We start from the raw sequence: 25,652 nt of genomic DNA on the forward strand, positions 1-25,652 counted from the left end.
CCAATCTGATAGACTGTCTCATTCTTTTTTATCTCAAAAAACAAGAGGAACAGCTCAGTTAGTTTATCTATTAGACATTCCTATCTGATGTCTTAATAGAACAGAACTAAGCATGGTAAAGTGTTTTTTTCCCTCTTCTTTTCTTTTACCACAATATATACTTATTAATAAAATAATCTGAGCTGCCGGAATAAAAATACCACACTTGGAAATTGGCTCAACTGCTGATTAAAACGAATAATGGTAATGTTTCATGGCCTTTCCTAGTCAGGAGCAGAAACCTGATCAGGCGCAGCTCTGGAAATATTTTAAAGATAATGTTCTCTGACAACAATTAGCTCCTTCAGGGCTCTTGCTGTCAGAATGAAGCACTGCCTCCACAAAACAAGCTAAGCACATTTTGCCTTTACACCAACAGCCCCAAGTGAACATTTTTGGTTATTAATCTTACTGTAGTTCTTCCTGAATTCTTTGTTATGATTATTGTTTGCATACATTCAATATTAAGCCAGTTTTACATCTCATTACTGAACACGATAGAATGAGGACACTCATTTGCTCAATCCCAGCATTTTGCAAGCTGAAGTAATAAATAAACTGTACTTAACAGAATAAACTAATCTTCTGCAATTAGTTGACCTCCAGTCTTGCTAGGCTATAATTCCAGTCAAACCAAGCCAGCATATAGAGGTTGTCATCTAGTAGGTCTAAAGGACATCAGATTGGGAAGTAAGTGAGGAATAAGTGATTTTCAAAAGGAGAACAAGGAGTGAAAGGTAAATATTTGTACAATTACACATTTAAACCTCAACTTTCTATCTGCGGTATTACTAATCTAACATTTTGCTTTATGTCAGTGATCATTGTAACATGCCTGCATTAAAGGAGATGAAGTCCATTAAACTATATTCAATTAAGGAGAATACTATGAATCAAAATATTTTACATACAAGAAGCTATGTTGACACAACATATTTATCCAGGTGATGGACAGATTTAATTTGTAAAGTAAACACCATGACCCAGTCAGTACTAAATGGGTTAATTTTAGCCCTAGGTGTTGCTTGGGGCTAAGTTAAACTGACCCAGTCAGTTATCTCATCCAAACGTAGATGTGAGCATGAACAATGATGCACCCCAATCTGCCTTCCTGCTGCTGATATAGAAATGAAGGCCTAGGGCAGCCCCACAAAAACAGGACTATTCTAGAAATTTCCCCTTGCTGCTTCTTTTATTTTTGTCCCTCCCTCTCTACAGCTACATAGGTCAATATGAAACACAGAAGTCACCTCTGTACATGAGGGCCTTGACCCTAATCAGGCTTTGGGGATTTTTATCCAAAGTAAATTAAAATGGCAGGAAATGGCTGACTCCCAATCCCATTTATGGAAGTGAGGAAGCCCATCAAAGAGGCTATTACTCATTTGACTATGGCATCTATGACTACATCCCATTAGCATTTGCCTGATGGAACATATCATTAATAAGATACAACCTAATGGAACTTGGTGAGTTCAAGTCCCGCCTTAGCCATGAAAGCCAGCTGGGTGACTTTGGGCTGGCCACTCTCTCTTAGCCCATCCACCTCACAGGGTGGTTGTTGTGGGAAAAATAGGAGAAGGAAGGTATGTTGGTTTTGTTTGCCGCTTTGAATTATGTATAAAATAATAAAGGATGGATACAAAAAAAAAGCAATAAATAAAATAATAAATATTCTCCAAAACTATAGTTACCGTAAAGGAAAGTCAATCTTTGAGTGCTGTTATGATTAGAGGAGATACGTTCTCTCTTCCTTTCAGCCATATTACTACATACATACATACAGACATACATACATACATACATACATACATACATACATACATACAAAACAACCCGGGTGCATTTTTATCCAGGAGATTCCAGAGGTCTACTTGTTTTTATTATTTGAATTTTATGAAGTTTTTTTTTACTATGTTGTTGTTGTTGTTAATTGCGAAGTCGTGTCCGACCCATCGCGACCCCATGGACAACGCTCCTCCAGGTCCTCCTGTCCTCTACCATCTTCTGGAGTCCATTTAAGTTCACACCTACTGCTTCAGTGACTCCATCCAGCCATCTCATTCTCTGTCGTCCCCTTCTTCTATTGCTCTCAATCTTTCCCAGCATTAGGCCCTTCTCCAGTGAGTCCTTCCTTCTCATTAGGTGGCCAAAGTATTTGAGTTTCAACTTCAGGATCTGGCCTTCTAAAGACCAGTCGGGGTTGATCTCTTCTAGGACTGACCGGTTTGAACGCCTTGCAGTCCAAGGGACACGCAGGAGTCTTCTCCAGCACCATAGTTCAAAGGCCTCAATTCTTTGGCGCTCAGCCTTTCTTATGGTCCAACTTTCACAGCCATACATTGCAACTGGGAAAACCATGGCCTGGACCACAGGTCGGCAACCTGTGGATCCGGAGCCGCATGTGGCTCCTTGAGCCTTCCCTGTGGCTCCCAGCCTCCTCTGCCTTTGCAGAGAGAGACAGAGACAGAGAGGCAATTGCGCTTCCGTGCTTTTCTCTCTCTCTCTCTCTCTCTCTCTCTCTCTCTCTCTCTCTGTGTGTGTGTGTGTGTGTGTGTGTGTGTAAAAGAGAGTGCACTCACAGTGTTCTCCAAGGAGCTAAAAAACTTACTGGGCAGAGCTCCTCCCTGTGCTGCATCTCTGCAGGAAGCAGGAAGGGCAGGAGAGAGCTAGCTAGTCCAGCTAGACTGACTCAGGAATTCTGGGAGTTGAAGTCCATGAGTCATAAAAGAGACGAGGTTGCCTACCCCTGAGCTTGTTGAACAACAGCTTGAAGCTTGCCAGGTGAGCAGCAGATAGGAGGGGGGGGGAGAAAGAGAGAGAGAGAAAGAGAGAGGGAGGGGGGAGAGAGAGAGAGAGAGAGAGAGAGAGAGAGAGAGAAAGAGAGTGGGGGAAGAGGAGTGGCAGACCAAGGGCAGATAGAGAGGGAGGGAGGGAGAGACCCCTTTTGACATCTAAAATGAAGATAACACTGCATATATCCTTTTTTTACTTGTGTGTGTATGTAATTTTATTCTCTTAAAGCATTCTCTTGGTGATCATTGTTTTAATAGTATGGATATTCCCAAGAGTCATATTTTTACTTTTATTTTTAATGTGTGTGTGTGTGTATTTATGTGTGTGTGTGTGTGTGTGTGTACACACACACACACACATACGTACACAAATACACACACACACACCTATAATAAAGGTAAAAAAGGATATATGCAGTGTTATCTTCATTTTAGATATCAAAAGGGTTTTGCGGCTCCCGGTGTTTTGTTTTTGGTGGGAAACGGGTCCAGGTGGCTCTTTGAGTGTTTTGGGTTGCCTACCCCTGGCCTGGACTATATGCACTTTTGTTGGCAGGGTGATGTCTCTGCTTTTTAGTATGCTGTCTACATTTGCCATAACTTTCCTCCCCAGGAGCAAGCGTCTTTTAATTTCATGGCTGCAGTCCCCATTTGAGGTGATCTTGGAGCCCAGAAAAATAAAATCTGTCACTACCTCCATTTCTTCTCCATCTATTTGCCAGGAATTGAGAGGGCCGGATGCCATGATTTTGGTTTTCTTAATGTTGAGTTTCAAGCCAACTTTTGCACTCTCCTTCTTACCCGCATCAAGAGGCTCTTTAGTTCCTCTTCACTTTCTGCCATTAGATGGTATCATCTGCATATCTTAGGTTGTTGATATTTCTCCCAGCAATCTTAATTCCAACTTTTGTTTCATCCAGCCCTGCCTTTCTCATGATGTGCTCTGCATATAAGTTAAATAGGCAGGGCGACAGTATACAGCCTTGCCGGACTCCTTTTCCAATTTTGAACCAATCAGTGGTTCCGTGTCCAGTTCTCACTGTTGCTTCTTGACCCGCATATAGGTTTCTCAAGAGACAAATAAGATGGTCTGGTATTCCCATCTCTTTAAGAACTTGCCACAATTTGTTGTGATCCACACAATCAAAGGCTTTAGCATAGTCAATGAAGCAGAAGTAGATGTTTTTCTGGAACTCCCTAGCTTTCTCCATGATCCAGCGTATGTTGGCAATTTGATCTCTAGTTCCTCTGCCTCTTCGAAATCCTGCCTGTACTTCTGGTAGTTCTCGATCCACATACTGCTGGAGCCTAGCTTGTAGGATTTTAAGCATAACTTTACTAGCATGTGAAATGAGTGCAATGGTGCGATAGTTTGAACATTCTTTGGCATTGCCTTTCTTTGGAATTGGAATGTAAACTGACCTTTTCCAATCCTGTGGCCACTGTTGAGTTTTCCAAATTTGCTGGCAAATTGAGTGTAGCACTTTTACTGCATCGTCTTTTAAGATTTTGAATAGCTCAGCTGGAATACTGTCACCTCCACTAGCTTTGTTGTTGCTCAGATTTTCTAAGGCCCATTTCACTTCACATTCTAGGATGTCTGGTTCGAGGTCAGTGACCATCTCATTGTGGTTATCTGGGACGTTAAGCTCATTCTTGTATAGTTCTTCTGTGTAGTTTTGCCATCTCTTCTTAATCTCTTCTGCCTCTGTTAGGTCCCTGCCATTTTGGTCCTTTATCATGCCCATCTTTGCATGAAACGTTCCCTTCATATCTCCAATTTTCTTGAAGAGATCTCTGGTCCTCCCTATTCTGTTGTTTTCTTCTATTTCTTTGCACTGTTCATTTAAGAAGGCATTCTTATCTCTTCTAGCTACTCTCTGGAATTCTGCATTCAATTGGGTGTATCTTTCTCTTTCTCCTTTGCCTTTCGCTTCCCTTCTTTCCTCAGCTATTTGCAAAGCTTCCTCAGACAGCCATTTTGCTTTCTTGCATTTCTTTTTCTTTGGGATGGTTTTAGTTGCTACCTCTTGTACAATGTTGCGAACTTCCATCCATAGTTCTTCAGGCACTCTGTCTATCAGATCTAATTCCTTAAATCTATTTGTCACCTCTACTGTATATTCATCAGGAATATGATTTAGTTCATACCTGAGTGGCCTAGTGCTTTTCCCTACTTTTTTCAATTTAAGCCTAAATTTTGCAACGAGAAGCTCATGATCTGAGCCACAGTCAGCTCCTGGTCTTGTTTTTACTGACTGTATACAGCTTCTCCATTTTTGGCTGCAGAGCACATAGTCAATCTGATTTCTATGTTGACCATCTGGTGATGTCCATGTATAGAGCCGTCTCTTGGGTTGTTGGAAAAAAGTGTTTGTTATGGCCATCGTATTCTCTTGACAAAATTCTATCAGCCTGTGCCCTGCTTCATTTTGTACTCCAAGGCCAAACTTGCCTGTTATTCCGGTTATCTTTTGGCTTCCTACCATAAGCATTCCAATCCCCCATGATGATAAGGACATCATTTTTTGGTGTTAATTCTATAAGGTGCTGTAGGGCTTCATAGAACCGGTCAATTTCATCCTCTTCAGCACCAGTGGTTGGGGCATAGATTTGGACTATTGTGATATTGAATGGTTTGCCTTGGATTCGAATTGAGATCATTCTGTCATTTTGGGGATTGTATCCCAGTATTGCTTTTCCTATTCTTTTATTGACTATGAAGGCTACTCCATTTCTTCGAGGGATTCTTGCCCACAGTAGTATACCTGATGGTCATCTGAGTTAAATTCACCCATTCCTGTCCATTTTAGTTTGCTGATTCCTAAGATGTCGATGTTCAGTCTTGTCATCTCTTTTTTGACTACGTCTAGCTTGCCTTAATTCATGGATCTTACATTCCAGGTTCCTATGGATAAAAAATCTTTACAGCATCGGACTTTCCTTTCACCACCAGATATATCCACAGCTGAGCGTCCTTTCAGCTTTGGCCCAGTCGCTTCATTGTTTCTGGTGCTACTAGTACTAGCCCTCTGCTCTTCCCCAGTAGCATATTGGACACCTTCCGACCTGAGGGGCTCATTTTCCAGCGTCATATCTTTTTGCCTTTTAGTACTGTCCATGGGGTCTTCATGGCAAAGATACTGGAGTGGTTTGCCATTTCCTTCTCCAGTGGATCACATTTTGTCAGAACTCTCTGCTATGACCTGTCCATCTTGGGTGGCCCTGCACAGCATAGCTTATAGCTTCATTGAGTTATACAAGCCCCTTCTCCACGACAAGGCAGTAATCCATAAAGGGGCTTTTACTATAGGAAGAAATAATACCAAGCAGAATACATAGTACTTCTACACCTCTCTAAAGTAACCTTTGTTTGGGTCTCAGTTGCAGCCCGCTTATTAACAACTAGATGCCACTGGTGTAAACCTCAGCCACACATACAGTTTTACAAAACAAAGAATCAACAGTCAAGCTGAAATTTAAAAAAGAAAAAGAAGGGAAAGAAAAAGACAAAGTGATCTCTGTTCCTCTCTGTTATATCCCCTCCTAGTTCAAATGTGAATATCCAATAGGTCTTGTTTTGCTTTTTCCTAGCCCAGGGGTAGGCAACCCAAAACACTCAAAGAGCCACTTGGACCCGTTTCCCACCAAAAACAAAACACCGGGAGCCGCAAAACCCTTTTGATATCTAAAATGAAGATAACACTGCATATATCCTTTTTTACCTTTATTATAGGTGTGTGTGTGGTTGTGTGTGTATATACACACACACACACATACATACACACACACACATTAAAAATAAAAGTAAAAATATGACTCTTGGGAATATCCATACTATTAAAACAATGATCACCAAGAGAATGCTTTAAGAGAATAAAATTACATACACACACAGGTAAAAAAAGGATATATGCAGTGTTATCTTCATTTTAGATGTCAAAAGTGTCTCTCTCTCTCTGTCTCTCTTCCTCCCTCCCTCTCTATCTGCCCTTGGTCTGCCACTCCTCTTCCCCCACTCTCTCTCTCTCTCTCTCTCTCTCTCTCTCTCTCTCTCTCTCTCTCTCTCCCTCCCTCTCTCTTTCTCTCTCTCTTTCTCCCCCCCCCTCCTATCTGCTGCTCACCTGGCAAGCTTCAAGCTGTTGTTCAACAAGCTCAGGGGTAGGCAACCTCGTCTCTTTTATGACTCATGGACTTCAACTCTCAGAATTCCTGAGTCAGCCTAGCTGGGCTAGCTAGCTCTCTCCTGCCCTTCCTGCTTCCTGCTTCCTGCAGAGACGCAGCAAAGGGAGGAGCTCCGCCCAGTAAGTTTTTCAGCTCCTCGGAGAACACTGTGAGTGCACTCTCTTTAACACACACAGAGAGAGAGAGAGAGAGAGAGAGAGAGAGAGAGAGAGAGAGAGAGAAAAGCAGGGAAACGCAATTGCCTCTCTGTCTCTCTCTGCAAAGGCAGAGGAGGCTGGGAGCCACAGGGGAAGGCTCAAAGAGCCACATGCGGCTCCGGAGCCGCAGGTTGCCGACCTGTGTCCTAGCCTGTCTTTGCCTTTCATCTGTTTGATGTTATTATCTCTTTCGCTGCCAACTCCACGTGATCTTCCATTCTTAGATCAACATTGTAGCACAATAGCAGACTTAGAGTTGGAACACAATATGTGTTGTTATTCTGGGCTACCTCAGTCACTCTTTGCATTTCAGAAGCAGAAAAAATTTAGTGCTAGTATTTTTCACAGATATATTTCTTCACTTTGTGTCAACAGCAATAACTTTTGGATAGGACCATAACATATTTCAGAAGTCACTTCATCTTCTAGAGCGTTACCACCATTTGTTACTCTATAGGATGCTACACTGCGCTCAATCAATGGAATGTATTCATGGATCCAGTGGTTTGATTGATTGGGATGAGGCTGCTCTTTCACCCTCAGGTAGTTAATAGATCCTCTAATTCAGCTGCCCTCTTAATCCACAACTTATTTAATATAAGAACCAGTTCAGTTTAACATAACTAAATCCTGTGTAGGAATCCAAACTCCTCAGGAATCTTTAACTTGGCTAGAACATTTTGGGGGAAAAAACATTACCCTCAGACAATGCCTAAACTATAAATACAGTATTGCCAGAAAGTAGAAAAGCTTTCAGAAAGTTTGAAACTATCATTATTGTTAATAAACAGTGGCAAAGTCTTTGTTTATCAATATGTCCCAAAGTATTGATATATTTCCAGTATTTACATTATTTCAAGTAATTCTACTTCTTCCTGATAGCTATAGAGAGGATGCATGTGGAGTTAATATATAGTGTTTTGTTTTGACTTTCTAATTTTGTCCATTCAGAGCATAGTGTACTAAATGTCTCCCCATTCTGCTGTCATGCAATGATAAAGAACCGTAGCACACTCTGAAGTTGAAAAATAAAATCCTCATAATAAACAAATAGCTGTCGTTTATATTTCCAGTACAAGGTCTTTGTGCAACTATTTATAAGCAGCAGTTTCTCTAACTGGATAAAGATTATCCCCAAAAAGCTCAAAGGACAGATATAAAATAAAAGGATCATCTTCATTTTAATCCAATATCAATGAATCTTGGAAATGGCTACCAGGAATCAACACTGAAGGCACACACACACACCAAAAAAAAAAAAAGGCAAGAGAGTAAGAACAAGCCATGTCCTGTATTCACCAGCATTACAGATTACTACCTAATAAACAATGCTTTTCTAAATTTATATTCCTCTTCCAAGAAAGTAAGCTGTTATTACCAAAACAGCCTCTACTATTTCAAAACATGCTTTGGTTCATCACCATCAAATGCCAGTCTTAAATGAGAAACTGGCTCTGTGAAGGAGATGGAATGTATTTTTCTTGCTCATTTGAAAGCACAAACTATCAAACGAGACGTGTGATTAAATCTTCTATGCTTCCAAATGGAAGTAGAAAAGTATATCTCCATCGCAAAGAATTCCCAATAATATTTCAGGGATCCTAGGCAGGCCTTAAGGCCTCTTCAGAGTGAATCACAAGATGAGACAAAAAGAAATGCCCCTCGGGGTGCACTGCTTCAGGAACCGTGAAGAAAATGGAACTTGGCTACTTGACCTGGTGCATAACATTGCAAAGTACAGACTGTTCCAATTATTCCTCTACGAGAATAATTTCATTCTTGAAGCCCATCCACTTACTTCTTTGATTTCCATACAACATCTACAGAGTTGGACCAATTGAAAAGTAATTGTTCCCTTCTCTCCATTAGAAAGATAGCTAGGACTATTGTAACAGGAACACAGCAGAGCAAATGGCAGCACAAGTGATGATAGCAACATCACACAAATGCCATGACTTATGGCATTGTATCCGAATTTATGACCCAAATTGCAACCACATTTGTATAACGACATAGCACCCAATCAAATTAGTTTGGTATCATCACAATTTATTATGATGCTGCCTACAGTTGTCTTTTTTTTTTAATGAAAGTTTTTTATTTTTTCCATATAAACATTATAAAAAAAAGTATACAATACAATTTTAAGATAAAATAAACATTATTACGACCTGCGCACTCCCCCCAGGCCGCGTCCACCCTCTCTTAAAACATTCCCTACTTCCCTCCTCTTTCTCACCTCCCATCCTACTCTCTTCCCCTCCCCTTCTCCTCTCACTACCCTACCTCCTCTCTACACTTGCCCACCTCTCATCCCTATCAAACCCATGAACGCAGCATAAGGGGAGTGCCCAGGCCGCACCCCTATAAGCAACCATTATCTATATTACACTTACCCCCCCACATTTCCTCCCTCCCTCCCACCCCCAACCCCCCTCCCTTCACTTCCCAGAGCAGAATACAGGGTTAATAATTAAAAGGATTTATAATAATAAGAAAAAAGAAAAGAAAAAGAAAAAAAAGAAAAAAAATAATAATAATAAAAAAGGAAAAAAAATATCATACTTAACCTTTAACTCCAATAGCCTATAAGACGATTCTCTGTAATATTTACTATAATATTCATTCATAAAATAAGTGAAACTTTTTAGTTCCATACTTTTCCGAATATAATCTATCCATCTTCTCCATACAGTGATATATCTTTCTTGTGTATGATCCTTTAAATAGGCAGAAATTTTTGCCATCTCTGCAAAACTAGATACTTTAAATACCCATTCTTCTAAAGTAGACAAAGAATCTTTCTTCCAATATAAACCTATTAATAACCTTGCGGCAGTTAATAAATTCAACATCAAAATAGTTTCTTTATCATTTAAATCCACAAAGATACCCAATAAAATAGTTGAGGAGTAAACTTTATCTTCCTTCTAAAAATCTTTTGAATGTTCCACTAAATCATAATCCAAAATGCCTTTACCTTTTTACAATTCCACCAAATATGAAAATATGTCGCATCTTTATTGCCACATCTCCAACATTTGGGCTGTATGTTAGGATACATACAAGATAATTTTTTAGGATCTAAATGCCATCTGTAAAACATTTTATAAAAATTTTCTCTCAAATTTTGAGCTTGTGTAAATTTAACATTTCTAGTCCAAATTGTCTCCCATAAATCCAATGAAATCGGTTCCTGTATATTTTGAGCCCATTTAATCATATAGTCTTTAACCAATTCTGTTTCCGAGTCTAACTCTAATAAAACATTGTAAATTCTTTTTATATGGGCCTGACTCTGATTTTTAATCTGAATAACCAATTGTTTATCTTCTAATGTTATTCCCTCTTTCTTATCTACAGTCCATCTATCCATTATTTGTAAGTATTGAAACCATGACTGTAGAGTATTTTCTTGCCTTAATACATCTAGGGATTTCAAATGCCAATTCGAACCAGACCAAATTAACAATTCTTTATACGAGATTTTATCGAAATTTGTCCCCTTAGAAATTCCCTCAATTGCATGTCTGGGAATCCCCCAGATAGGTATTTGTATAGTGACATAGCACTCAATCAAATTAGTTTGGTATCATTGCAATTTATTATGATACTGCCTACAGTTCTCTTTAGTAGATCTTCTTTTCCTTGGAAATGGAGCAAATGGTATGAAAACGGGTAGGATGTAGTGCAGTTTTCAAACTTTTAAGAAAACCATTGGTGTTTCGACATTCTGATCCTGTAACTTTATTATACATAGAATAACACCTCCTTTCTCATCCCTCCAAATCTGTCAACTTTAGAGTATCTGCTTCCCTTTCTAACACCTCTCTGGAATAAGCCATAACACCACTTTCTCTCTAAGGAATGGGATTCAGGCCTCAGCAGCAGGCCATCGCCAAAGTTAGCAATTCATTTATTCAAACCATGACACGAACAGCCAAAATAATGTAATTTGACCACTTCTCGTTGCAATGGTTTTGTGATTGCTTCTTTTGCAAGGAAAGGAAAAGCAGAAATGGCAATGTCTGCAATATTTTTCGGAACTGCTTACTTTAACTTGTAAATGTGTGTTTGAAATGGAGCCATGCTAATATCGAAATTACTAGCTGAAATAGTCACTGCTCAAAGTAGGGGGTCCAGATATTAGTTTATTATTTACAAATACTATGAACCTCAAAAAAGATTCCAATCTTTTTGAAAGCCCCATGGAAGAGAAATCTCAGCATCATTACTCCTGTAAAATGCAAATCAAAAATTGGATGTGTAGACAGAAAAGCAGCATGGAAAAGAGCAAGAAAAACTGCTGTGATTAAAAAAAATTACAAAACATATTCCTCCCTACATATCTGAAATTACAACCTCCAAAATGTTTAAAGACTGACAGCTTCATTCTACTTTAGCTGATTTAAAGGCCAAAAGTTCTTTAAAATATTATGCACTTAAATACACATGCATACATACATGGAGAAACACTAAGAATAATCAAAATATTGATATACTGCATTGTGATACAATTTCATATATCCAATCAAATTTATATTCACAAATAAAATGCAGAATTATACCAAGAACTTAAGTTATACCAAGAACTTCCAAGTCATCCTTCTGGAGACTTCTGGGATGGGTTTGCTAGTAGGAAAAATAAATTCTTCTCATCTGCCCTTTAAGAGTTGTCTAACATACTACTTCATACCCTTTTACAAAATTATCTACAAAAATCAATTGGGCTAAAGATTCCTCATTAGAGGTGCTAGATATCCTGAGCCCGCAAGGAGAATTGCCCAGATGCAAAGAGAAGACACACTAGGGCAGGGATAGACAACCTTGGCTCTTTTATAACTCGTGGACTTCAACTCCCAGAATTCCTGAGCTAGCCATGCTGAGGGGAAAGGGAGAGGTTTCCAAGCTGAGCCATGCTGGCTCAGGAATTCTGGGAGTTGAAATCCATGAGTCATAAAAGAGTCAAGGTTGCCTACCCCTGCACTAGGGAATGTAACACTATAGCACAGGAAAATAGTTACTGTAACTTTATAAATGTTAGTCCAAGAGGTACAAAATCTTTTCTTCCATAGTTGGTAAAATATTTTCAGAGAAGTAGCCATCACTAATGCTAGTGCAACAGGAGACAGATCAGTTCCTCCAGTAATTTCCAAGAGATCTTTGATTGAAATATTTTCTGCCAATTTTATGGAATCCAATGCCTTTTAACTGCTGAAACTATGACCTTAATTTTCCAAATTAAGCATTGTGCTATCACTTAAGCATTAAACAAGCTCCAACATTTGTTAAACTGCTATCATAAGAAACAGAATGGAGGGGCAATAAAGGTACCGTTACAAGTAAAATGTCAATATGTGTGATGATAAAGAAGCTGACAACTAGATATTTTGTCCAAGCAGAGAGAAGTTCCCCAACTATTTTGAAGCAAGCCGTATGTTGTGCCTGTAGTTATGCTCCTTGTTAACTTTGTTCATGAAAGAAAAATGGTTTTTACATTAAGCAATTTTTTTCTCCCCACTGGTTGTTACACTATCAAGTGCCCCCTCAATGTATTTGATGCAGAATGACTTCCAAGGGTGTGTAACAGCAATCAAATTTTGTTACACTTTAATTGCTCAACTACTCCTTTAATGCATCTAAAGATATCTGGCATTTTTTCAAATTTATCTAAGCCATGTCTTCTAAGACTCCGGTATTAGTTTTCTTTTGCCAGAATCAAGCAGATGGCTTCATTCCAATTCAGTCATTTTCAAAGTAGTAAAAAAAAAAAAACCCTCTAATAAGAGCTTGGAGCCAGATAAAGTTGTCCTTGAAACAAAGAAGGGAGTAAAACCTCAAAGAGCCTTCAAAAGGTTTCTGACTGAGGAACTTCCCTAAAGAAGATTCACTGAAGAATTCTTGCACCCTGCTTCCAAATGAGTAGCAAATTGAAATTCTTTGCAGAATGGAAGACTTAAAATGGACGTTTAACTTGATAATGTTTAAATGATTCCCTGCAATATATATACATTGCTCCTCGAAGCACAAAGCCGAAAACACCAGCCTGAAGATGACGAATGGGACTTCGTCAAAACGTCGCCAAGACACCTACATACAAACACCCACGAAAACCTCAGAAAATATATATATATATATATATATATATATATATATATATATATATATATATGTGGGGCGTGTGTGTGTGTGTTTTCTGAGGTTTTCGCGGGTGTTTGTATGTTAGAAACCCCCACTAAAATCCAAGACAGAGAACAAGAAAACAGCAAAGCCCTCCCCCCTTACATAAAAGGCACCACAGACAGAATCAGCAAGATACTCCATAAACACAACATCAAAACCGCATTCTGCACAAACAGAAAAATATCCACCATTCTAAGAAACCCCAAAGATAAAATTGAATTAGAAAATCAAGGAGTATATGAAATCCCATGCACCGCTTGTCCCAACACACACATCGGACAAACCAACAGAAGAATAAGTGCACGCATTGAAGAACATAAGAACTCAGTCAAAAAAGAGGAACCAACATCTTCCCTGGTCCAACACCTTAAAGCCACAGGACATGAAATTGACTTTAAAAATACCAGAACTATCGCCCAAACTGAACATTTTAATAACAGAATAATCAGAGAAGCCATCGAGATAGAAAAACGCCTACACAGCATGAACAAATGAGATGATATCTCCCGCCCACCAGCCATTTGGAAACCTGCCCTTATTGACAAACGACTCCCTAACACAAAGAATGACACCAGACTCACACTCACTAAAACCACACAGGATGTCACCACCACACATCCACGCAAAAAGCAAACCCAAAGCCACACCAATGATGAGGCATGACCACAAACCAGAAGCCAGACCACAGGTGCATCATTAGCCACTTTAAACCCCTCCAATCCATACATGAAGCAAACTGACACCCACCATGAAGATGAGGCACAACCATGAACGCGAAGCCAAAAAATAGCAAGGCAGCCCACCATCTTAAACTCCCCTGCAACTCAGACTAACCTGAGCACAACAAAGCCCCCACCCAAACAGAACACTCCCCCATCCAATCAAAACACAGCCAACCCCCCATCCAATCAGAGCACAGCCAACCCCCCATCCAATCAGAGCACAGCCAAACCCCTAACCAATCAGAACACACCTCCACCCAATCAGAACACAGCCAAGCTCCCACCCAATCAGTTCATACTCTCACTGGCAGTTAAAAGGAAGAAACAGCTAAGACCACACATTGCTCCTCGAAGCACGAAGCTGAAAACACCAGCCTGAAGATGACGAATGGGACTTCGTCGAAACGTTGCCAAGACACTTCCAATTTTACGCGGGAGAAAACCCGAATAACCAAAGACCTACATACGAACACCCGCGAAAACCTCAGAAAACAAATATATATGTGTGTATGTATGTATGTATGTATGTATGTATGTATGTATAGTACCATTCACATTTCTACCAAGGAATTCTGAAGATGAAATGCAGACGTTGGTGTACAAATTAAGCAAATTGCTTGCATGGCCCATCATTAAACTCCAATCCCTTCTATTAACAGAGGCGTGCTGAGCAAATAGGTCCAATAAATCCCAGAAACTGCCTATTGATCATGAGAACTGTAACTCAGAATTTGACTCTAGAGAACATGGCTCGGCTTCTGATAAAGGAGACTGAATATTGAATGTGAGAAGACCCACTCTCTTTTGGCCTTCCACGTGAAAACATGGCACTGCAACCTTCCTAGAACACAAAGAGGAGCATGCAGCCATGGGATGGACTAGAGAAGGGGTCCCCAACTCTGCTCTCTTTACACTAAACCATAAGTTATGTCTTACAAACTGCAGTGGTTGAGTTTATACACTGCATTAACCCAAAACCAAATAAATCAAATTATGGCTTTGTGCTACCTCCCAAGTATGATCATGAATCAGTTCTATGTAGTAAATTGGTTAATTCAGTTTGGATGCCTGACTCCAATCAACTCTGGGCAGCTCACAATAAACAATTCAATGCTGTTAGTCCTAAGGACTGCATTCCATAGACATCCTTAATAGCTATAATGATATCCAAATTATATCATATGCATTGTGAGGCCATCACACAAGTGACTGAATTATGTGCTTGCATTGTGATATTTGATGCAAGTATGTAGGTCATTCCATTTTTTTGATGAAATCATATTATACATAATTTCCCCTGCTGTGGATGTCACTACTACAGTGGGCTTGTTCTGGGTTAAAACTTAATGAGGCAGGCAAAAAGCTTCAAATAAAAGTTGATAGGTAGGTAGGTAGGTAGGTAGGTAGGTAGGTAGGTAGGTAGGTAGGAAGGAAGGAAGGAAGGAAGGAAGGAAGGAAGGAAGGAAGGAAGGAAGGAAGGAAGGAAGGAAGGAAGGAAACCTGCCCAAATGTATTTCCATGCATAAATGGATAGGATAAATTCAGTGGTGGGATTCAAATATGTGAACAACCAGTTCTCTGTGTGGATGCCACTTCCGGAAGTCCATTCTGGGCCTGGACAACAAAAAATTAGCTACCAGTTCTACCGAACTGGTGCGAACTGGCTGAATTCCACCCCTGGATAAATTGCATGTATATATTCTTCACTTTCACTGATGAAACATAAAACCCATACCAGCTTCTTCTCATCTGATTATCTGCCACATAACTGCACTTTAACTGCCAGAATTCTGGTAGCCAAATTTAATACCTGTGAAGGTGCCCTGCTTATACATTGAAAATATTGCTTACTTAAAAGTTGTTTGCCAAAGATCTAGAACAGCCATCATTGTGGGATTCACTGCGTACAAATTTTCTTTTATGTAATTGCGAGCTGCAATGTAGGACTTATTCCAGGGTTTTGGCACTACTTCCATTCTAAAGAAAAAGAAAACAAAATAAAAATCAGTACTATAATCCTAGAAGACAATTGCAGTGTCAAAGGATCTATTCTATATTGGTGAGTTTTAAATTTCAAGTAAAGCCAATGCATTATCTTGTTAGAAATTGAACAGGCTATTCTAACCACAACAAATATAAGGAAAGGAGATTGTTGAAATTCCTTTTTAAGTCAAAATCCGTCTTGGATCACACTTGGTATGATAGTTACACAAAACAAGTCATGGAAACATGTTAATCAGAGGCATGATATACACAATCCCATCTCCTTATATGCATGTTGCAGACTGTACAACAGCTTTCCTATATGTGAAATCACGAAGTTGGGCAGTTTTCACCCTAGGTTTTTCAGCAATGACCATCCAGAGACTTCAGATATTTGAAAAGTGCCAGATTGAGGAAAGCTGCTCAACAATGTAAAGGTTTCCTGTAGAATTCAACTGAACTTTTTACATTTTCTCTCTGCTTATAGCCTACTCAATGATTACCTTCATTTATTTATATGCCGCTTTCCCATCATGACTCTGAAGGAAACTTCTCAAAAGAACATCATACTTACCCATTAATAGACTTAACTACTAATAATCAACGGCCTCAAACAAAATTCAATTAGCAATCCAATATATAATTGTAAAATCAATTTAGGATTACAATAAGTTGCAACTCATTCACCATCTTCATACATAATTGTCTAACATTAAGACTAAGGAAAAGAAAAGCAACTCAAGCACCAGTCATGCTGTTTCCATGGATCTGATTTGAATCCAATTAGAGGTTTTTATATTGGGCTTTCTCTATAATCAAGATTAGAGCAAGCAAACTCTTGGAACAGAAGAACATTTGATAACTTGAGGACATCTGGTAATACACTACCAAAATGGCTGCCTCATAATCTACCTTCTTATGAAATATTTGCAAGAGTGGACATGGCTAGTCAAAAACCATCCATTGATTAGAAAACAATTTAGATTCCCAAAATAGTTTCCACCATCACAGTGGGACATTGTGCGATCCAGCAAATAAATGATTGCTTTCCAACTCACCAGTATGTTGATTTCCTTAAAATCATAGTTTAAAAATAGTCAGTGGGGAGTCTGGTTGATAATAAGGGAAATAACAAGGGAAATATCTACACCCAACTTAGTACCACAAAACCTAAGCCTTCATCCCAGCAAAGAGACATGCTAGGGGAGAAGCACTGATGGAAAATCCTGTTGGTAATGCCTCTATATATTCTGGCTATTCATTTTGGATTGCTGGATTGTCTCCCATAAAGACACCCAACAGATGAGTTCCACATGCCTGAAAGTTTCTGAAAAAGCAAGGAAAAGAAGATAATGGGCTGCCTGGTGTGTAATAATACATGAAAAGGGGAAAGCCCTTTTCATGTATTATTACTCACATCATAAAATATATAACTGCCAGTTTGTTTTCTTGAAAAAAAAAATCTGTTGCTGTTAATAAAAGCAAACTAGAATTCTCAAAGGTTTATGATTCTGTTCTCTTATTGTATACATATTTAGGTTATTATATTTGTCAAATTAGACCCATCCCACAGAGAGACACTCGGTGATATACAGTTAAAAGTTAAAAGTATACTTGACTTAACATGCCCTGATTTCAACTTCAACCAACATAGTATCTCTATTTTGTTTCATTTTGCAACAACAATCCTTATAGTATTCAATACAAAATTAACTAAAGGGATGGTATTTTTTTGCCATTTTTGGAAAAAAACAGCAGGGAGGGAGGGAGGGAGGGAGGGAGGGAGGGAGGGAGGGAAGGAAGGAAGGAAGGAAGGAAGGAAGGAAGGAAGGAAGGAAGGAAGGAAGGAAGGAAGGAAGGAAGGAAGGAAGGAAGGAAGGAGGGAAGGAAGGAATTTTTTAATAGATTCTTAAAACATTGTAATTAAGCATATAGCATTCTGAGTTCTGGGTAAAAGCTACTTGCTTCTTAAAAAATCTGAACTATATACTTTTGCCTTATGAATATGTTGTTTACAAATACATGAATCAAAGGTTAATTGGCATCTAGACTTAATTGGCATTTAGTATGAGTCACTAAAGTGTTACTCAATCTGGAATTAGAATAGGAATTCATATATCTTACATGAGCACTGCAGCATGAGTCTAAGATTCCTTAGAGGAGAAAATTACATTGCCCTGGCACGGCCTTGTGTTCTCTTTTATAACATCAAAGTCTACAGATTCTCTGAACTTAGTAAGTCGGTGAGACTTCAGAGAAGGACAGTGTCCTTAGTAAACTTGGATGGAAGTGTAATTGCATTGGGACTTTAAGCCTTTAGTGATAACAATAGTTAAGCACTAGGCTCACTGCAGTTCCAGGTTTACTATTTTCGACTGTTTGTTGATTAGAACAGGTTACAGTGTTGTTATTGCCATCAGACAAATATTTGGTCTAATATAACCTGTCATATTTTTTTCTAATCAACAGTACCATCTTTTGATTCAGCAATCTTCCTTAAATTGTTCAGAAATCGAGTTTTTAACCTCACCATATTTCTGTCTGCTGACCGAGGATATGCCAGTACATGTTACGCATGTAAAACAAAGACCCCCAGATTCAACTTCACACCTCTGATTAAACAATTGGAAGTAGGCGGATGGAAAAAGATTCCACTGGAGATTTTCGCAATCTCCTAATAAGTAGAATAGGCAGCTGTGAATCAAGTGAACAAAAACTTATTTTTATTTTATGTATATATTTTTACTTATTTATTTTTCAAATTTCTGGACCAACCATCTCCCTCATAGAAGGAAGGATTTTAAAAGGCTGTCCTATGCATGATGACATGGAAGGAAGACATGCAGCATTCACTGGGGCCTATTCTAGTTATGCAGAAGAGTGCGTTCTTACCCAACTGCTTCAAGTATTTTGCCTGTGATACAATACTTTGCAGACTAAGATGTTGAAATAGCATTTTCTTACTCTTGACGATGAGGTGGAAGAACTTGCTTCTTGGCTTCCTCCTTTTCCCTGGGATCTCTTAAAACAAAGTCAACTAAAAAAAGGTATTAAAAGAAACAGACCAGAACACAAATGAGCTCAGCAGAGCATAAAAACAGCCAAAGGAATTGAACCAATTATTTTTAAAGACTTCAAAGGTGTTATGTAGGAAAAGCTGAAAACATGTGACACAAAAAAACAGTTTATTTCTGAATGTTTTGCAGAAGTAGCTACAAAAAGGGCTGAAGTAGCAAAATAAAATAAAATAAAATAAAATAATAATAAAATAAAATAAAATCCGTTAGTTAAAAAAAATACTAACACTGCAATCTGTTGATGCTTACTTAGAAATAAGTTTTACAGTGCCCTAATAAGTGGTAAGAATTGCCAACAAAGAAATAAAAGTTAAGTTCACAAAGTTTTTCCAAAGAAAACCTGTTTGTTTATGTATTTTAACTGAATATATGCCTGCTTCCAAGACATCTTTACCAACAATAATATCCATTTAGAGGTACAGATAACTCTACTCAGAGTTATCGTCCTATAGGCTAAAATAGTTATTTTTTTTTTCAAACTTCCAATCTTGAGGAAGGAATCCATTTCCAAAGCCATTATAAGGAAGAGGAATTCTGTAAGATGCCAAAGAAAATTTATGTAAGAAAAGATCCTGGGTATAAATTCTGGGTAAATGGCATTTCCCGGCAAATTAGCATCCTAATCCTCCAATGCTTTGCCATTACATGGGGTGGTCAGTAATAGTTTGAAGCTGGTGGAAACCAAAAGTGAAAAGCTTTTCTGGAATGTTGGTCCATCATATTTTAATTGATGCTGCTGAGAAAGTATAGGGGTCTCCAGAATATTGTATGAAATTAACTGGGTAAAAAAAAAAAAAGTATAATACCATGCCTGCATTTCTGATTCAGTTAATAACAAATAAATTATTATTTCCATACCTATTGCTTTCTTTACACTAAGAAGATAGTCCTCTCTCATTTCATCTGAGAGTGTGTAGATACTTTCACTGAGTACTTTCAAATGTTTGGGTACTAGAGCTAAGACATTTTCCAGCCATGAGTCGTCCATTGGGGCCACATGTTCTGTATCTATTCCATGGCGAATGTAATAGTAATATTTCTGCACAATTAGAAAAGCACAGCAGTGGCATATGAGGGTGAGTTCCATTTGAATTCCACATTATGTCTGGTTTTAATGATGCAGATTTGGAACCCAAAGAATGGAAACATTTGTGAATGTCAATTATGCACACAATTATCAGATACATGAGAATAGTGAACCTGACTTTCCATTCTGCCTCTGTTTAAACCGGATGTTTGTTCCAACCCTCCCTATCTTTCCATCAAGAAATCATGACCTGATTTACCAAAATATCTTTTTCTATTGCAGCTGCGGCCTCAGACGTGCCAGGTTTTGCTTCTTCTATTGAAATGGATTCTGGTTGCCTACAAAACAAACACAATTTGTTATCATCCACCTTCAGTCAACAGTCTGCAAACTGATCTTAATTCAGACTTCTTTCAGAAACCAAGAGAATATTACTGAAGCTTTAAAAATAATTATGTATCACAATTAGGAAGGAAAGCAGCTTTGTAATCTTATAACGCAAAAGAACGTACATGATGATATTAACTAGTGCGCTTCTGAAATTTTCCCGATCTTTTTTAACGTCAGGTCTTGTTTTTGAACTTGATGGTCCAGCCCCATGATCAGTCTCTGGAATCTCTTCTACCTTGCGTTTCTTGGGTCTTTGAGACAAATATTCTCCTTATAGAGGAAAAATGAGAGATTTTATGGGGGGTTGGTTGGCACAGGCTCAGACATGCAATATAGCTATCAAATTGTACAACCAATTCCATCTTCTTTGAATAGAAGGTAGAGTAGTCCATCATCTTTCTGAATTGTCTGCTGTTGTCAACTGCATCAACAAGTTCAAGGTGTAGATGTACAACTTCTTTAAATGCACAAACAACAAGAGCTCTGAAAGCCTTAGCTGCCTACCAGGAACCTCCACTCATGTGATATCCTAAGCCCTGGCCCCTTAAGAGAAACTAAATCCATTCCTCCATCAGAGGAAGGAACAATGTTGCTGGTAGCAGAGAAAAGGACCTATCAGATTGCAAAGGAGGAGGACTTCATTTTTTTGTAGTCAGAGGAGGGAGGATTGGGGAGTAGCCAGAATAACAATGAACCAGGAAAGGAGGAGGGCAGAGATGGAGAAATCAGTAAAAACAGAGCCTTGCCTTTGCCCAGTTGTGCAGAAATGGTTGCAGCCCCTAAACTGCCTGTCCTCAAAGCAGCTACTCATCCCACTCACAGGATCAGTCCTTCATTAAGAGTGATGTCTGATGGGATCCAGAAGGCATGTCTTTCCTGAAGCAGCAACACCTACTATTCTGGATTATGTAACCCTGACTAGAGCATGTAGATTTGTATGGTAGAATGTTTGGCATTTATTGGGTTAAGCGCTGTCTCCTTAAGTGATGGCTTATGGGTAATGTAGTTTTAGCTAGTTAGCTATCCCATGTTAACAAGTATGTAGGAGGAGCCATTAAAGTTCATCACAGGATATCCTGGCCATGTGCCAGTTTGGAATGCCTTTGTCTGAGATAAGCATGGGACCACCGGAGGACTCAAATGGTCTCATTCCACATTAGAAGTTGGTGTGGAGGAAGTATTAATTTCTTACCTATAAGGATGAACAGATGTATATTATCCAGAAGCAACAACCATAACTGCAAGTATTTCTGAATAAAATGTCTGTTTTATAATCATTCTTATTGAGTTATCTGTATGATCTGGGATTAAGAAATTAATACTTCCTCCACACCAACTTCTAACGTGGAATGAGACCATCTGAGTCCTCCAGTGGTCCCATGCTTATCTCAGACAAAGGCATTCCAAACTGGCACATGGCCATGATATCATGTGATGAACTTTAGTGGCTCCTCCTAAATACTTGTTACCATGGGATACCTAACTAGCTAAAACTACATTACCCATAAGCCATCTCTTAAGGAGACAGCGCTTAACCCAATAAATGCCAAACATTCTAACATACAGATCTACATGCTCCAGTCAGGGTTACATGATCCAGAACACCTACCGTTTAGAATTGCATACACACAGAGAGAGATACAGAAACATCCAACCCACCCACACATATTTGATTACCCCCAAATCTTCTGGCCTTTAGAAAGACTTTTAAGACTTGGTTATTACAACAAACCTGGAACTGAGTACAGGATAAGCACAATCCCATCAAGAGAGGATACAAATGTAAGCCAGATTGCCCATCAATGCTTGGATTGGATTGCCTTCTTGTAAGCTGTCACATTGTCTAAATTGGGCAACTGTTTATATTATTTAAATAAATAAGTAAACAAGCAAATAAATAATGAGGTAAGGATCTCAGAAATAAGCCTCTCCTTTCAGATCCTAGAGACTTGGCATCAAGCATTTATATCTGAGTCCAAATATGTTTTTTCTTTTTTTTTTATCTCTCTTACAGCTCTTCCCATCAATATCATACAAGAGGTCGCAATCTCCTCGGGGCAGAAGTACAACTCTGTGATGTGAAGAAGATGATCCTTTTTTTCTATCACCCAAGCAGGATATTAGGGTTAGAAAGGAGCACAATGAGAAGGGCTTTTTTTTAACAAGCAAATATATCTCCAGTTAATAATAATGTTAAATGTGTCTACAGCAAACTTATTCCCAACCTTAGCAACTTCAAAATGTGAGGACTTCAGCATTCTGGGGGTTGGGGTCTACTCATCTTAAAATTTCCAAAACTGGGAAACACTGCTTTACTGATTCTCCTTCTCCTCCCCACTTTTTTTTCTCTTACCCACAAACAACTTTCTCTCTTTCATTCACTGCAACACATACTATTACCACTCCTGCGCAAACATGTGAGATTTCTGGATTTTCACTGTCGGGTCTTGGCAACATCAGTTGTCCTGGTAAGTAAATTAAATTACTTTGATTAAATTATCAAATTTTCATTGGCAATTCTAAGAGAAAAGAAGAAAGGCATGCAAATTTGCCTAAGAACTCAGCCATTTGTTGTGCCTCGTCCAATTCCTTCCTACACAAATTATTCTGCCTCATCACCACACAATTCCTTCAAAGCCCAGCCAGCCAATTCAGTTTTCATCCATGAAACGTGAAGGGCCATCATATTTGGGCCATAAAAATAAGATGACCATTAGATGGCGGCAAAGATTAGTCATCTCCTTCATCCCATCTGGTGGCCATTCAGATGTTTGCAGCCCAGACATGGTAACTCTCTCCTCTACGAAAGAAAAAAAAAGAGAAGAAAGGTGAATCCTCAATGCTCAACCAGACTTTTCTCTTCCCTCACAGAGAGAAGAAACCATAAGTGGTATTTTATGAATAATTTTGGGTTTTATATAACTTCACCTCCACTCCAAACATCCAGGTTTATTCTTACCTGGTGACAGCTCATTCTTTATCATGAACTGCTCTGGAACGTGAGCATCCTGATCTCGCCGCAGATGGAACGAAGGCAGGTTCTGATGCCACAGTGGTTTACAGCTGATCTGAAAGACAGAGACCAGGATTTCTCAACTGGCAGTGATGCTTGGTAAAATCTTTTTCCAAAGTCTTGCAAAGGAGCTTCACAGGTTAGTGAGCAAAAAAGGGGAGGGGGAATAATTCTTTTCTTTTAATATATAATGTGTTGAATCTAGATATAAAGATCTTATGGGACCAGTTCTATAAAGTAGGTAGTTCTCTTTACAACAATTCACACTGATTAAGTTCTGACCCAGTTGCAATCACAGGCAACTGCTAATTGAACAATGAGTAGTCTAATGTCCAAACCTGCACCTTAATTCATATTTTAATAACAGAGAAGTTCAATATGTATGAATAAAGACTATAATTTCAAATAGGTAGGCAAAATGCAGATGGAAAAATGTGCATATGTGTAAATAAGAGTTTTGCACTCCTTAAATGGCTGCACAACACATTTTAGGCGCAACAAATGGGCCTGCCGATCCCTGTGGTAGAATTAGTACACATACAATACAGAGCTCGAAGTTTCTTTTCTACCGTATAGGTGAAGTGAATACATTTTATCACTTAGCAAAGGAAGTAAACACTGGAACCACTTTGAATTTTCTCTCAAGAACAAATGTTTGCTGGGGGGCGGGCATCTTATCAAAGTCATTACTATTGTTTTCCATTGGGTAAGGGCATCTTTCACCAGGAAGATAGCATTAGTAATAAAGACTTATATTCTGCTTCATAGTGCTTTACAGCCCTCTCTAAGTGGTTTACAAAGTCAGCATATGGCCCCCAAAAATCTGGGTCCTCATTTTACCAACCTCGGGAGGATTGTCAACCTTGAGCCGGTGACAATCAAACTGCCAAACTGCTGGCAGCTGGCAGTCATCAGAATTAGCCTGCATTACTGCTTTCTAACCACTGCACCACCAGGGTGCTAGTAAGCAAATTGCTGGGTGACCACCAGCCATCCTTGCCTGCATTACAAGATTGTTGTTAGGGTAGAATATGGGAAGAACCTTGTTGATTGATAGTTCTTTGAGGATAGTCAAGAATAGAAACATGAATAGATTAGCAATGTTAATGTGCATCAGAGTAGAACAGTAATGTTCATGATTTGCGTGGTTTACAGCGATTAGCTATCTATACAATATGTATAAATACCTTATCTGCTTGTGGAAAAAGTTTTGTAGTAATATTTTCCAACTTTCCTTTGTTGGGCGGCTTGGGCTGTAAGAGGATCAAACAGTAGATAGAACAAAACATACATGTTTATTTCTCAATCTGAAATTTTAAAATATAATGCAGACTACAATTATTAGGGAGTAAATTCCATTAAGACACTCTTTCTAAATAAACATAGATAGGCTTGTACTGGTACTGATAACATGCTCTACACTACACCATCTTTTTTCTCTGTGTTCAGGGAAGAGCAGAAGTACCTGCTCTACTTTTTGTAAACTTGAACTACCAGATCTGGGCTGCAAAAGTCCAGATGTTTATTTGTTTGTTTGACTGACTGATTAATTTCTATAGCCGCCCATCTCAGCAAAAGCCTCTGGGTGGCTCACAATTCAAAAGCATATATTACATTTAAAATCTTAAAAACATTTTAAATCAATAAAAAAATTTATCCTTAAAACACTAAAAAACATTAAAATGTTTAATTTGCGTATATACAAAACAAGACATCTCTCTGTTAATAATAAAGCCAGGAGGTGGGGCCCATAGCGCATATAATGCCCCAGTCCGATGGACTATATAATGGACCCAGGCAGGGACCATTATGTATTATTACCATTATATCATAGCAAAGGTGCACAGAAAGCTCACGTTTTGCTGCTTCTAGTAGCCAATTTTACACCCTTGTGGTTAAGTAATTTATGAAAATGATCAATTCAAACCGACGACAAAAAAAAAAGGAACCCGTGTCAACCCCAAAAAATTTTCTAATATGATTGGCAGGATTGCTGCCTTGGAAGCATTTTGCTTGGGAAAATTCCCTCTATTTATACTTA

The 25,652-nt window shown here is 38.8% G+C and overlaps 1 protein-coding gene across 5 annotated transcripts in view; it reads right to left on the bottom strand.

Moving 5' to 3' along the window:
- Window positions 1-25,652, bottom strand: part of DNAH7 (dynein axonemal heavy chain 7) — a 160,283-nt gene that overhangs the window by 129,332 nt on the left and 5,299 nt on the right. For all 5 annotated transcript variants that reach the window (XM_039354619.1, XM_039354618.1, XM_039354617.1 and 2 more), the window contains exons 2-8: window positions 24,799-24,864; window positions 23,558-23,666; window positions 20,721-20,868; window positions 20,468-20,546; window positions 20,040-20,220; window positions 19,069-19,141; window positions 15,973-16,098 (exon numbers count right to left, since the gene is read on the bottom strand). In XM_039354619.1, the coding sequence (XP_039210553.1) occupies window positions 15,973-16,098; window positions 19,069-19,141; window positions 20,040-20,220; window positions 20,468-20,546; window positions 20,721-20,868; window positions 23,558-23,666; window positions 24,799-24,864 (782 nt within the window). The remainder of the gene's footprint in view (window positions 1-15,972; window positions 16,099-19,068; window positions 19,142-20,039; window positions 20,221-20,467; window positions 20,547-20,720; window positions 20,869-23,557; window positions 23,667-24,798; window positions 24,865-25,652) is intronic.

Source organism: Crotalus tigris, unplaced genomic scaffold (genome assembly GCF_016545835.1).
Source record: "Crotalus tigris isolate CLP2741 ecotype Arizona unplaced genomic scaffold, ASM1654583v1 scf7180000018565.659758, whole genome shotgun sequence".
Classification (NCBI taxonomy): Eukaryota; Metazoa; Chordata; class Lepidosauria; order Squamata; family Viperidae; genus Crotalus; species Crotalus tigris.